The following is a 12,360-nucleotide window of genomic DNA, read 5'->3' on the forward strand; positions in this document are numbered from 1 at the left end:
CTCCCTCCACAGATTTTCTATGGGATTAAGGTCTGGAGACTGGCTAGGCCACTCCACAACCTTAATGTGCTTCTTCTTGAGCCACTCCTTTGTTGCCTTGGCCGTGTGTTTTGGGTCATTGTCATGCTGGAATCCCCATCCATTTTCAATGCCCTGGCTTAGGGAAGGAGGTTCTCACACTAGATTTGACGGTACATTGCCCCGTCCATCGTCCCTTTGATGAGGTGAAGTTGTCCTGTCCCCATAGCAGAAAAACACCCCCAAAGCATAATGTTTCCACCTCCATGTTTGACGGTGGGGATGGTGTTCTTGGGGTCATAGGCAGCATTCCTCCTCCTCCAAACACGGCGAGTTGAGTTGATGCCAAAGAGCTCCATTTTGGTCTCATCTGACCACACCACTTTCACCCAGTTCTCCTCTTAATCATTCAGATGTTCATTGGCAAACTTCAGACGGGCATGTATATGTGCATTCTTTAGCAGGGGGACATTTACATTACATTTTACATTTACGTCATTTAGCAGACGCTCTTATCCAGAGCAACTTACAGTTAGTGAATACATATATTTTTTTATACTGGCCCCCCGTGGGAATTGAACCCACAACCCTGGCGTTGCAAACGCCATGCTCTATCAACTGAGCTACATCCCTGCCGGCCATTCCCTCCCCTACCCTGGACGACGCTGGGCCAATTGTGCGCCGCCCATGAGTCTCCCGGTCGCGGCCGGCTGCGACAGAGCCTGGATTCGAACCAGGATCTCTAGTGGCACAGTTAGCACTGCGATGCAGTGCCTTAGACCACTGCGCCACTCAGGAGACCTTGCGGGCGCTGCAAGAGTTCAGTCCTTCACGGCGTAGTGTGTTACCAATTGTTTTCTTGGTCACTATGGTCCCAGCTGCCTTGAGATCATTGACAAGATCCTCCCGTGTAGTTCTGGGCTGATTCCTCACCGTTCTCATGATCATTGCAACTCCACGAGGTGAGATCTTGCATGGAGCCCCAGGCCGAGGGAGATTGACAGTTCTTTTGTGTTTCTTCCATTTGCGAATAATCGCACCAACTGTTGTCACCTTCTCACCAAGCTGCTTGGCGATGGTCTTGTAGTCCATTCCAGCCTTGTGTAGGTCTACAATCTTGTCCCTGACATCCTTGGAGAGCTCTTTGGTCTTGGCCATGGTGGAGAGTTTGGAATCTGATTGATTGATTGCTTCTGTGGACAGGTGTCTTTTATACAGGTAACAAGCTGAGATTAGGAGCACTCCCTTTAAGAGTGTGCTCCTAATCTCAGCTCGTTACCTGTATAAAAGACACATGGGAGCCAGAAATCTTTCTGATTGAGAGGGGGTCAAATACTTATTTCCCTAATTAAAATGCAAATCAATTTATAACATTTGTGACATGCGTTTTTCTGGATTTTTTTGTTGTTATTCTGTCTCTCACTGTTCAAATAAACCTACCATTAAAATTATAGACTGATCATTTCTTTGTCAGTGGGCAAACATACAAAATCAGCAGGGGATCAAATACTTTTTTCCCTCACTGTAGATTAATATAAAAGCATTTACCGTAATTTTCGGACTATAAGCCGCGCCTTTTTTCCAATTTTTCGACCCTGCGGCTTATATAACGGTGCGGCTAATCTATGGATTTTTACAGCTAACGGCCCCTAGAAGACCTCCTAAATCTATGGATTTGACAGGTTACAGTCCACCAACTTTAACTCTATGGGCTCTATGACCGGTCCGCGCCCCCCACCTTTAAGCGGCGGGCTCCAGCAGGAGCAGCTGGAGGCTGGAAAAGAGTGAGACAGGTAGCGCGCAAAAGTAAAAGTGGAACCGAGAGTGGTACGAGAGACAGAACGAGAGACAGAACGAGAGCAAGACAGACAAACATTACGAGAGCGAGACAGTTTGTCTCTTTCCCGACAATCCCCTCTGTGCACGAACCCTTACATATGGTAATTAAACATTAAAACACCTGCGGTTTATGGTCCAGTGCGGCTTATATATGTACACATCATTCAATATCATTCAATTTAGCTGCTGCGGCTTATACTCTGGTGCGCCTTATAGTGTGGAAAATACGGTAATCAAAAAAATCTTAAAACACAGAAATGTACACTGTACATTTAAAGATAAAAGGTGTCATTATAGCAGTCAATGTGTACCTGCAAGAATAAGTCTCTCTCATACTAGTCAAATCAACTGGAGGATTTTATGATGAGGGAAACCCGAATACTAAGCCCTCTTTGTCTACCGCTGTTCACACCCATTAAGTGAGACTACTGGAATATTGGTTACATCCAATTTAGGCATACACATAGAGATCCCATTAAATGACTATTCTAATTCCTAATTCTATGGGCCTACATTTCTACCAATTCCCCCTATAGGATCCATAGACACATGGGCCTACTTTCTGAATGACTCCATACCACTCCGACAACTTTAAGTTCCTTTGTCTGGGTGGGTGACAGAAATCCGACGGTATTCGGTGTTGTTCCTCTCAGGCAGACAGGGGCTCGTAGGTGTGGAAGTGGATCCCTTTGGAGCAGGTGATCTTCATCACGGCGCCGTTTAGACTGGTATCAGTTATCAGACGCAACACTCCCTCTGCGATCAGTGACGGCCTGGGGATAGAGATCACAAGATAGAGAGATAACAGGGTCGTGTTAGGGAGGGAACACAGTGGGAAAATGTGTTTCATTTTGGACGAGTCCAGATCGTCCCTCCCTGGTTCGTTCGGTTTTCTTCCGCTTGGTGTTTAATAAACACGACCCAGGAAAGAGAGAGAGCCATGACCATACATTCTCTTTCAATTCCTGAAGATTTGGGGGATTGAATTGGACTAGCTAACAATTTAGGTTGGAAAATGCCCTCATGATTATATCAGGAAAATTCCTGAAATATGATGTAACTAAATACAACAATTTCCTGGCTGAAACAGATACAAGATCAACATTTAAAAAGGCCTCTTTTTGACGCTCTAGCCAACAGATTTATCAAATCACCTTGCCCCAGGCCAAACAGCTTGGACAGGGTATTGCGAAATACTGTACTTTAAAGCAGCTGAGCTGCGTAAATGTAAGCATTCAAGACTGAAGTGCATTCAGATATAAATAAATAAAACTTGCCCTGCATATCATTTCAAGTGCATCTTACCTCAACCACACTGTATTTCTCAATATTTGGCTTTGCATGTTTAGGATGCATACTGTAGCAAACTTAATCATTTCAAATAATGTTGATAAAGAAAGGTAGTCTTTCCTCAGAATACCCCTCAACGTTTGTACCTGTATATCCCTACCGCCGTTTGCTTTTGAAGTAGAACACCTTAGCCATTTCTGATGTCCTCCAAAGCACTCAAAACACAGGAGGTCAATGCCATAGAGAGGGGACAAGACACACACCAACAAACACACCAGGAAGCCTCCAAGGCCCCCTCTCTGCTCTCTCCAAGGCCCCCTCTCTGCTCTCTCCAAGGCCCCCTCTCTGCTCTTTCCAAGGCCCCCTCTCTGCTCTCTCCAAGGCCCCCTCTCTGCTCTCTCCAAGGCCCCCTCTTTGCTCTCTCCAAGGCCCCCTCTCTGCTCTCTCCAAGGCCCCCTCTCTGCTCTCTCCAAGGCCCCCTCTCTGCTCTCTCCAAGGCCCCCTCTCTGCTCTCTCCAAGTCCCCCTCTCTGCTCTCTCCAAGTCCCCCTCTCTGCTCTCTCCAAGGCCCCCCTCTCTGCTCTCTCCAAGGCCCCCTCTCTGCTCTCTCTAAGGCCCCCTCTCTGCTCTCTCCAAGGCCCCTCTCTGCTCTCTCCAAGGCCCCCCTCTCTGCTCTCTCCAAGGCCCCCTCTCTGCTCTCTCCAAGGCCCCCTCTCTACTCTCTCCAAGGCCCCCTCTCTGCTCTCTCCAAGGCCCCCTCTCTGCTCTCTCCAAATAAGACAGAGAAATTGAGGGATAACAACCTCCATGGCCTCCCACACATACTATGTGGAGGGAGGATTTAAGGAGGAAATCGACACTGATTAGGGAAGCCTTGCTACTCCAGATAAAGTAATACTGCATGCCCTAGAATGGAGTTAGTATTTGGGTAGTCTCACAGGGCCATGTAAGCTGATTCTAGATCTGTGCTGACTTGTTTAGGTATAAACAACACTTGTATACATGAATCTGAAGCAGTATCCTAAATACACCACATAGGCTTTCTGTAAATCTGAGTTATAAAGAATGTGCTAGATATTGAGAGAGAAATGAGGCGACTTCTACACAACATGTATATGAACTCACTGAAGCACTCCAAACTTGTGCATGCTCCTTTTGAAGTCATCCTTGAACTTGACGAACTTGCCCATGTTGTCCTCGTGTTCCACGGACCGCAGGAGAGGGGTGTCCACGAAGGCAGGGCACAGGGTGTTGATCCTCACACCATAGTTCTCCACCTCTGCTGCATCCTGAACGGGGAGAGGAAAGGAACACAGACGTGTCAGGGTGTGTGTGTGTGGTTGTGAAAGGAGCAACATGCCAGTGTGTGTGTGTGCGTGTGCGTGTGCGTGTGCGTGTGCGTGTGTGTGTGTGTGTGTGTGTGTGTGTGTGTGTGTGTGAGTGAAAGAGGGAGAGGAGCACAAACATGTCTGAACACGGTCAAGCGTAATCACCCAGGGCAAAGGAATGTGTCTAGGCCACTGTTTTCCAAGCCTTTCCTGGAGTACCCCCAGCCATTCCACATATCATGTATTCTAGTACAACACCTGATTCAACTGGTCAACTAATCATCAAGCCCTTCATTACTTAAATCAGGTGCACTGGTTTTGGATTACATACAGTGACCTCCGTAAGTATTGGGACAGTGAATAATATTTTCTTATTTTGGCTCTGTACTCCAAAAGTTTGGATTTGAACTAAAACAATTACTATGAGGTTAAAGTGCAGATTGTCACCTTTAATTTGAAGGTATTTTCATCCATATCGGGTGAACCGTTTTGAAATTACAGCACTCTTTGTTCATAGTCCCCCATTTTATCCCCCAAGTATTGGGACAAATTCACTTATACGTGTATTAAAGTAGTCCAAAGTTTAGTATTTGTTCCCATATTAAATCGCTCACAATGACTAAATCAACGATTCATTCAGGATTATCTGTAATCATGGTAATCATGGTAGCAGCCAGATTAATGTAGAAGTGTTTAGAAACATATTCTATTCTTACTTACAATAAAAGTGACTCCAAAATGATACAATACATTATTTACCATTAATTTCTATTGGGCACAAAATAATCTGAAACACAACCAAAACAAAACAGCAAAAAATAAAATGTAGTCATTGCGTGCTAGGAACATGGGACCAACTACTAAACTTTTTACTACTTTAATACACATAAGTGAATTTGTCCCAAGCACTAGAAAAAAAAGCTTCACTGTCCCAATAATTACATTTGGAAAGTACTCAAACCCCTTGACTTTTTCCACATTTTGTTACGTTACAGCCTTATTCTAAAATGGATTACCCCATAATGACAAAGCAAAAACAGTTTTTTTTTATGTTTGCAAATTGTCTTCTTTGGCATGACGCTACAAGCTTGGTACACCTGTATTTGGAGAGTTTCTCTCATTCTTCTCTGCAGATCCTCTCAAGCTCTGTCAGGTTGGATGGGGAGCGTTGCTGCACAGCTATTTTCAGGTCTCTCCAGAGATGTTCGATCAGGTTCAAGTCCGGGCTCTGGCTGGGCCACTCAAGGACATTCAGAGACTTGTCCAGAGCTACTCCTGTGTTGTCTTGGCTGTGTACTTAGGGTCATTGTCCTGTTGGAAGGTGAACCTTTGCCCCAGTCTGAGGTCCTTAGCGCTCTGGAGCAGGTTTTCATCAAGGATCTCTCTGTACTTTGCTCCAATTATCTTTCCCTCGATCCTGACTAGTCTCCCAGTCCCTGCCACTGAAAACATCCCCTGCTTCACCGTAGGGATGGTGCCAGGTTTCCTCCAGACCTGACACTTGGCATTTGGACCAAAGAGTTCAATCTTGGTTTCATCAGACCAGAGAATCTTGTTTCTCATGGTCTGAGAGTCCTTTAGGTGCCTTTTGGCAAACTCCAAGCGGGCTGTCATGTGCCTTTTACTGAGGAGTGGCTTCCGTCTGGCCACTCTACCATAAAGCCTGATTGGTCTAGTGCTGCAGAGATGGTTGTCCTTCTGGAAGGTTCTCCCATCTCCACACAGGAACTCTGGAGCTCTGTCAGAGTGACCATCGGGTTCTTGGTCACTTCCCTGACCAAGGCCCTTCTCCCCTGTCCGGGCAGCCAGCTCTAGGAAGAGTCTTGGTGGTTCCAAACTTATTCCATTTAAGAATGATGGAGGCCACTGTGTTCTTGGGGACCTTCAACGCTGCAGACATTTTTTGGTACCCTTCCCCAGGTCTGTGCCTCGAAACAATCCTGTCTCGGAGCTCTACGGAGAATTCCTTAGACCTCATGGCTTGGTTTTTGCTCTGACATGCACTGTCAACTGTGGAACCTTCTATAGACAGGTGTGTGCCTTTCCAAATCATGTCCATTCAATTTAATTTACCACAGGTGAACTGCAATCAAGTTGTAGAAACATCTCACGGATGATCATTGGAAACAGGAAGCACCTGAGCTCAATTTCGAGTCTCATAGCAAAGGGTCTGAATACTTATGTAAATAAGGTATTTCTGTTTTTTATTTGTAATACATTTGCAAACATTTCTAAAAACCTTTTTTCACTTCGTCATTATGGAGGTATTGTGTGTAGATTGATGAGGAAATGTAAAAATATATATATTTTAGAATAAGGCTATAACGTAACAAAATGTGGAAAAAGGGAAGGGGTCTGAATACTTTCCGAATGCACTGTATGTGGAACGGCTAGGGGTACTTGAGGAGAGGTTTGGGTGTGTGTGTTAGAACTCACCGCTATTGCTCTGGAAAAGCCTATCACCCCGTGCTTTGTGGCTGTATACACTGGCTGATGGGGGGAATGAAGGAAAGCTGAAAAAGAAAGAAAGAAAGAATAAACCAAGCATACAGTCATTATAACTCACCAACATACTCCACATGCTACCCATTTCAATCTCAGGCACTTTTCATTGACGGCGCTTATCAACAATGCAATTACTCCGATTTAATCACTACCACATGCATTTGTTAGTAGTGTTTCTAAAGTCATTGTTACAGAGGTTACTTGTCCTCTGTGTGTGTGTGTGTGTGTGTGTGTGTGTGCGTCTTAGTGGATTCTACCAGTTTTTACTGAGATCCTATATCGCTTGCTAGAAAATAATGAGTACTGTAACTTATTCTCTATGCCTTTCCCGTCATGGAAAAACACAGGATCCTCCAAGGCAAAGTATTTATCCCTATTTCGCTTAATTCAAACATGAAAAAGCATTGTGTGTGTGTGTTGGGCCGGCTGTCAAGTTCTGTTTAAACTAGAACAATCTCCAGAACCTCGCTTCCCCCTCCAAATAAAGGGCTCAACTTCCTTTTATGGACACATAAAACCTTCATCTTGTGAAAATCAATCATTCATTTTCCCCTTTAAAAGGGATAGAGCCAGGGCAAGCCATAAGAGAAACCTGTTTCTGAAACTTCTCAACACCTTTGTATAAGATAACGGAGGTGGAATAAGATGGAAAAATCCCTCTGGGAACACAGTCAAATCAAAGGGAATTGAGCTCAAAGAGAATGTTTACATGCTAAGTAGAACCATATAGTGTTCTTCGGTTTGTCAGCGTAGGTGAACCCTTTTTGGTGCTAGGTAGAACCCTTTGCAGAGGGTCTACCATGTAGGGTTCTTCGTAGAACCCCTTGTATATGGTTCTACCAATAACCATTTTATCATCTAAAGGTTATTCTTAGAACCCACTATGAATGGTTCCACCAGCCTTTAAAATCAAATTATTTATGAAGAGATCTATCTATCATAAGGCGTTTCGTTGACGGCCTAGTTAAACCCTAACCCTAGTGGTGTTAGGAAACCCCTGGTTTATAGGCCACGTCAGGCCTGCAAGTCACATCATGCTGGCTTGCAAAGTGATGTGTAATTCCTATTGGAATCCTGCCAGAGTTACGAAATGTTTTTAATCAACCGCAACCTGCATTCAGAAACATTGCCAGGGTAGGGAAGTTTGAATACTGAGACTACCTCAATGATCTAAACCGGAACAACCATCTCAGTAACAGGTGCAATAAGTCCAACTACTAACTGATTGTTTTAGTTTAAAAATAAATATGTTATTTATCTTTGTGTAGCATAAAATTATTAAACCAATCAATGTTCATGTAAAAACACATTAAAACAAACAATTCTGAAAATCACCCTGTAATAGAGCATGCTTGGAAATATGATATATGGTTGTATGTAGAACCCTTCTTGCCTTCCAAAGAACCCTTTTGGCCTTCCAAAGAATCATCAAAAAACCCTTTCTTCCAAAAAGGGTTCTTCCAATCAAAACGCATCTTGGTAGAACCAGATCACACCACAAAAAAACCTTTCGGAACCCTTTTTTCTAAGAGTGTGTTAAAATGAGTTTCACTATGAGAACTCCCAAAGCACCCATGTGTTCCCGCTGAATTTCAGTCCTGTAGGAGAGGGCATATGGCAGCTGGAATTGTATAGGAAACATTGTATACAGTCTTAACTTCAAATCTTATTGTCACTTCAGCTAAAAACAGACACTAAAGTGACAAGGAGAAAATGGATCTATAGGAGCCACAGGTTTACTGCTGGGACACACAGGAAGGAAAGTATGCGCAATAACACGACAATGTGTGGTAATTTATCATAAAACACAACCAACCATTATCTTTCAGTTTCAGGCATACTTGTACTTCCCCTTATGCCTAACCAGCTCGAATGGAGTGCTGAAGACATTACAAACGTCAGAAAGCTCTTCCCTTATTTGGAACTACAGTGAACTATAGAGTGGCTTGCGAAAGTATTCACCCCCCTTGGCATTTGTCCTATTTTTTGCCTTACAACCTGGAATTAAAATTGATTTTTTGGGTGTTTGTATCATTTGATTTACACAACATACCTACCACTTTGAAGATGACAAATATTTTTTATTGTCAAACAAACAAGAAATAAGACAAAAAAACAGAAAACTTGAGCGTGCATAACTATTCATCCCCCCAAAGTCAATACTTTGTAGAGCCACCTTTTGCAGCAATTACAGCTGCAAGTCTCTTGGGGTATGTCTCTATAAGCTTGGCACATCTAGCCACTGGGATTTTTGCCCATTCTTCAAGGCAAAACTGCTCCAGCTCCTTCAAGTTGGATGGGTTCCGCTGGTGTACAGCAATCTTTAAGTCATACCACAAATTCTCAATTGGATTGAGGTCTGGGCTTTGACTAGGCCATTCCAAGACATTTAAATGCTTCCCCTTAAACCACTCAAGTGTTGCTTTAGCAGTATGCTTAGGGTCATTGTCCTGCTGGAAGGTGAACCTCCGTCCCAGTCTCAAATCTCTGGAAGACTGAAACAGGTTTCCCTCAAGAATGTCCCTGTATTTAGCACCATCCATCATTCCTTCAATTCTGACCAGTTTCCCAATCCCTGCCGATGAAAAACATCCCCACAGCATGATGCTGCCACCATTATAATTCACTGTTGGGATGGTGCTCTCGGGGTGATGAGAGGTGTTGGGTTTGCGTCAGACATAGCGTTTCCTTGATGGCCAAAAAGCTCAATTTTTGTCTCATCTGACCAGAGTACCTTCTTCCATATGTTTGGGGAGTCTCCCACATGTCTTTTGGCGAACACCAAACGTGTTTGCTTGTTTTTTCTTTAAGCAATGGCTTTTTTCTGGCCACTCTTCCGTAAAGCCCAGCTCTGTGGAGTGTACGGCTTAAAGTGGTCCTATGGACAGATACTCCAATCTCTGCTGTGGAGCTTTGTAGCTCCTTCAGGGTTATCTTTGGTCTCTTTGTTGCCTCTCTGATTAATGCCCTCCTTGCCTAGTCCGTGAGTTTTGGTGGGCTGCCCTCTCTTGGCAGGTTTGTTGTGGTGCCATATTCTTTACATTTCTTAATAATGGAATTAATGGTGCTCCGTGGGATGTTCAAAGTTTCAGATATTTTTTTATAACCCAACCCTGATCTGTACTTCTCCACAACTTTGTCCCTGACCTGTTTGGAGAGCTCCTTGGTCTTCATGGTGCCGCTTGCTTGGTGGTGCCGCTTGCTTAGTGGTGTTGCAGACTCTGGGGCCTTTCAGAACAGGTGTATAAATACTGAGATCATGTGACACACAGGTGGACTTTATTTAACTAATTATGTGACTTCTGAAGGTAATTGGTTGCACCAGATCTTATTTAGGGGCTTCATAGCAAAGGGGGTGAATACATATGCGCGCACCACTTTTTTATTTATTTTTTAGCATTTTTTGAAACAAGTTATTTTTTTCATTCCACTTCACCAATTTGGACTATAATGTGTATGTCCATTACATGAAATCCAAATAGAAATCCATTTAAATTACAGGTTGTAATGCAACAAAATAGGAAAAACGCCAAGGGGGATGAATACTTTTGCAAGGCACTGATCTTTGGCTGAACTGGAAGAAAATACTAGTTTGACTACAGTATTTTTGATGAACTGTGTCTTAATAGGTTATTACAGTACAACACTGAAGCAAAGGGGTTAAATGTAAAAAGCCTGCTAAAGTCCAACTTTTAGACACTTTCACCTTTTACCCTCGTGGGAATTGGCCTATATGGATAGGGCTATATTGAGATGTTTCTTACAGAAGAAATATGAAAATGCATAACCATTGTAGCAATTGAAAGGGAACAGTTTGGAGATAATGGAAAAACAGTTCACTTGACACAAGACTGAATCCAAACTGTTGATTTGATCTGCATTTTACATTTAGTGTACTTTTCGCTGCATTTGTTGATAACGAAATCTGAAAATACTCTGGATACATTCAGTAACATGATAGAATATTCCTGGAAAATGTGGAGTAGGTGCAACATAAGACAAAAATGACAAGGGTTTGAGTGAGAAGATTAACTGGTGTCTCCAAGTGGCCACACACCTCTCCAAAGTGTGCACAGTTCCTAAGCAATTTCAATGCACTTTTATGACTCAAAGAAAAGTCTTAAACTATAAAGGTACATTTGTGAGCTGTCCTAGCTGTGCCGCTGAGGAACTAGCACACTTGTAGCTGTTTTGTTTGGAACACAGCCCTCCATCCCGCCATCACACAATTACTGTTGTTGTTTACGCAATCCAAAAACAGTCCATTATAAATCACAATCAGGGTCAGGTGGGCATGATTTGAAAGCTTGTTCTATTGCCAACATAACTAGCTAAGTTATAAAATACGATCTTAGAGTGTTAAGCTTTCACAAGGAAACAGATCGTAATTTTGGTGCGCACAGAAAGGAGTCAAGACTCATGCGTGCATTCAGGTGCGTGTGATGCAGTGAATTTTCTTCCCAGTAAACAAACATAGGCTCATTCTGTTCAGAAGAACCCAGGATATAACGCCATGTCATCTTGCAACTGTACATCAAACATAGTGATCATAAACGTTGACACTGTATATGGACTCACAGGTGTTTGGCTTGCTTGTATGACATCAAAGCGGTATTTACTATAATCTTCCATGTCTCATCTTTCAAAATACATCCAGTCCTCTTAATGTACAGCAGTTCCCCTCACCCAGACAACAAAACATTTGCAAAAGTTGCACAATTACTGAAAGGTATGGAGGCAACTTCTTGTTGCGAGCGGTGCTCAAGTTCAGAATGGCTGTCAGTCAAAACCCATACAGCGCTGTGAAGCGCAGAGCCAGAACCCTTACTGTATAGCCACTACATTCCAATTTAGGCACTTATTAGTGCCCAAATCTGCCATTTTCAACTCATATACAGGTACGAGTGTAAAGGGCTACATGATTTAAAATATATTTTACAAACTTTTTAACTGACTTTTCCTGACTTTCCCAACTCACTCTGCTTGATGTATAATGTGCAGTTCTCTCTATTGTAGCTTTGACTTGGTACTGTGTTGCTGTTGTTGTCCTTTTTAAATGTATACATCCTCTCGCCTGCAGCGTTTTATTCTCAGCAATGACGTTGTATAATTGTTGGGTACTTTTACCTCCAGAGTCTTGATTGATGCATAACAAATCACATCTAGTATTATTAATGACAGTCTATAATTTCACTGTACGGCTTTTTGGGAGTTCTAGAGTCTACAAGAACACAACATGATGAATAATCCCACACCACATACAAAAAGCTAAGCTAGGGACCCTTGGACTAAACACCTCCCTCTGCGGCTGGGTCCTGGACTTCCTGATGGGCCGCCCCCAGGTGGGCGGCAGTGTGTCTGCCACACTGATCCTCAACACG

General features: G+C 43.3%; 1 protein-coding gene across 1 annotated transcript in view; it reads right to left on the reverse strand.

Annotated features, from left to right (window-relative positions):
• Positions 1–1,981: 1,981 nt before the first annotated feature.
• hpgd (15-hydroxyprostaglandin dehydrogenase) overlaps positions 1,982–12,360 on the reverse strand; it is a 33,079-nt gene continuing 22,700 nt past the window's right edge. Inside the window, exons 5-7 of the mRNA XM_041869015.2 lie at positions 6,911–6,987; positions 4,272–4,435; positions 1,982–2,630 (exon numbers count right to left, since the gene is read on the reverse strand). Of these exons, the coding sequence (XP_041724949.1) occupies positions 2,507–2,630; positions 4,272–4,435; positions 6,911–6,987 (365 nt within the window). The 3' untranslated portion in view covers positions 1,982–2,506. The remainder of the gene's footprint in view (positions 2,631–4,271; positions 4,436–6,910; positions 6,988–12,360) is intronic.

The sequence above is a fragment of the Coregonus clupeaformis genome, chromosome 40, assembly GCF_020615455.1.
Source record: "Coregonus clupeaformis isolate EN_2021a chromosome 40, ASM2061545v1, whole genome shotgun sequence".
Taxonomy (NCBI): domain Eukaryota; kingdom Metazoa; phylum Chordata; class Actinopteri; order Salmoniformes; family Salmonidae; genus Coregonus; species Coregonus clupeaformis.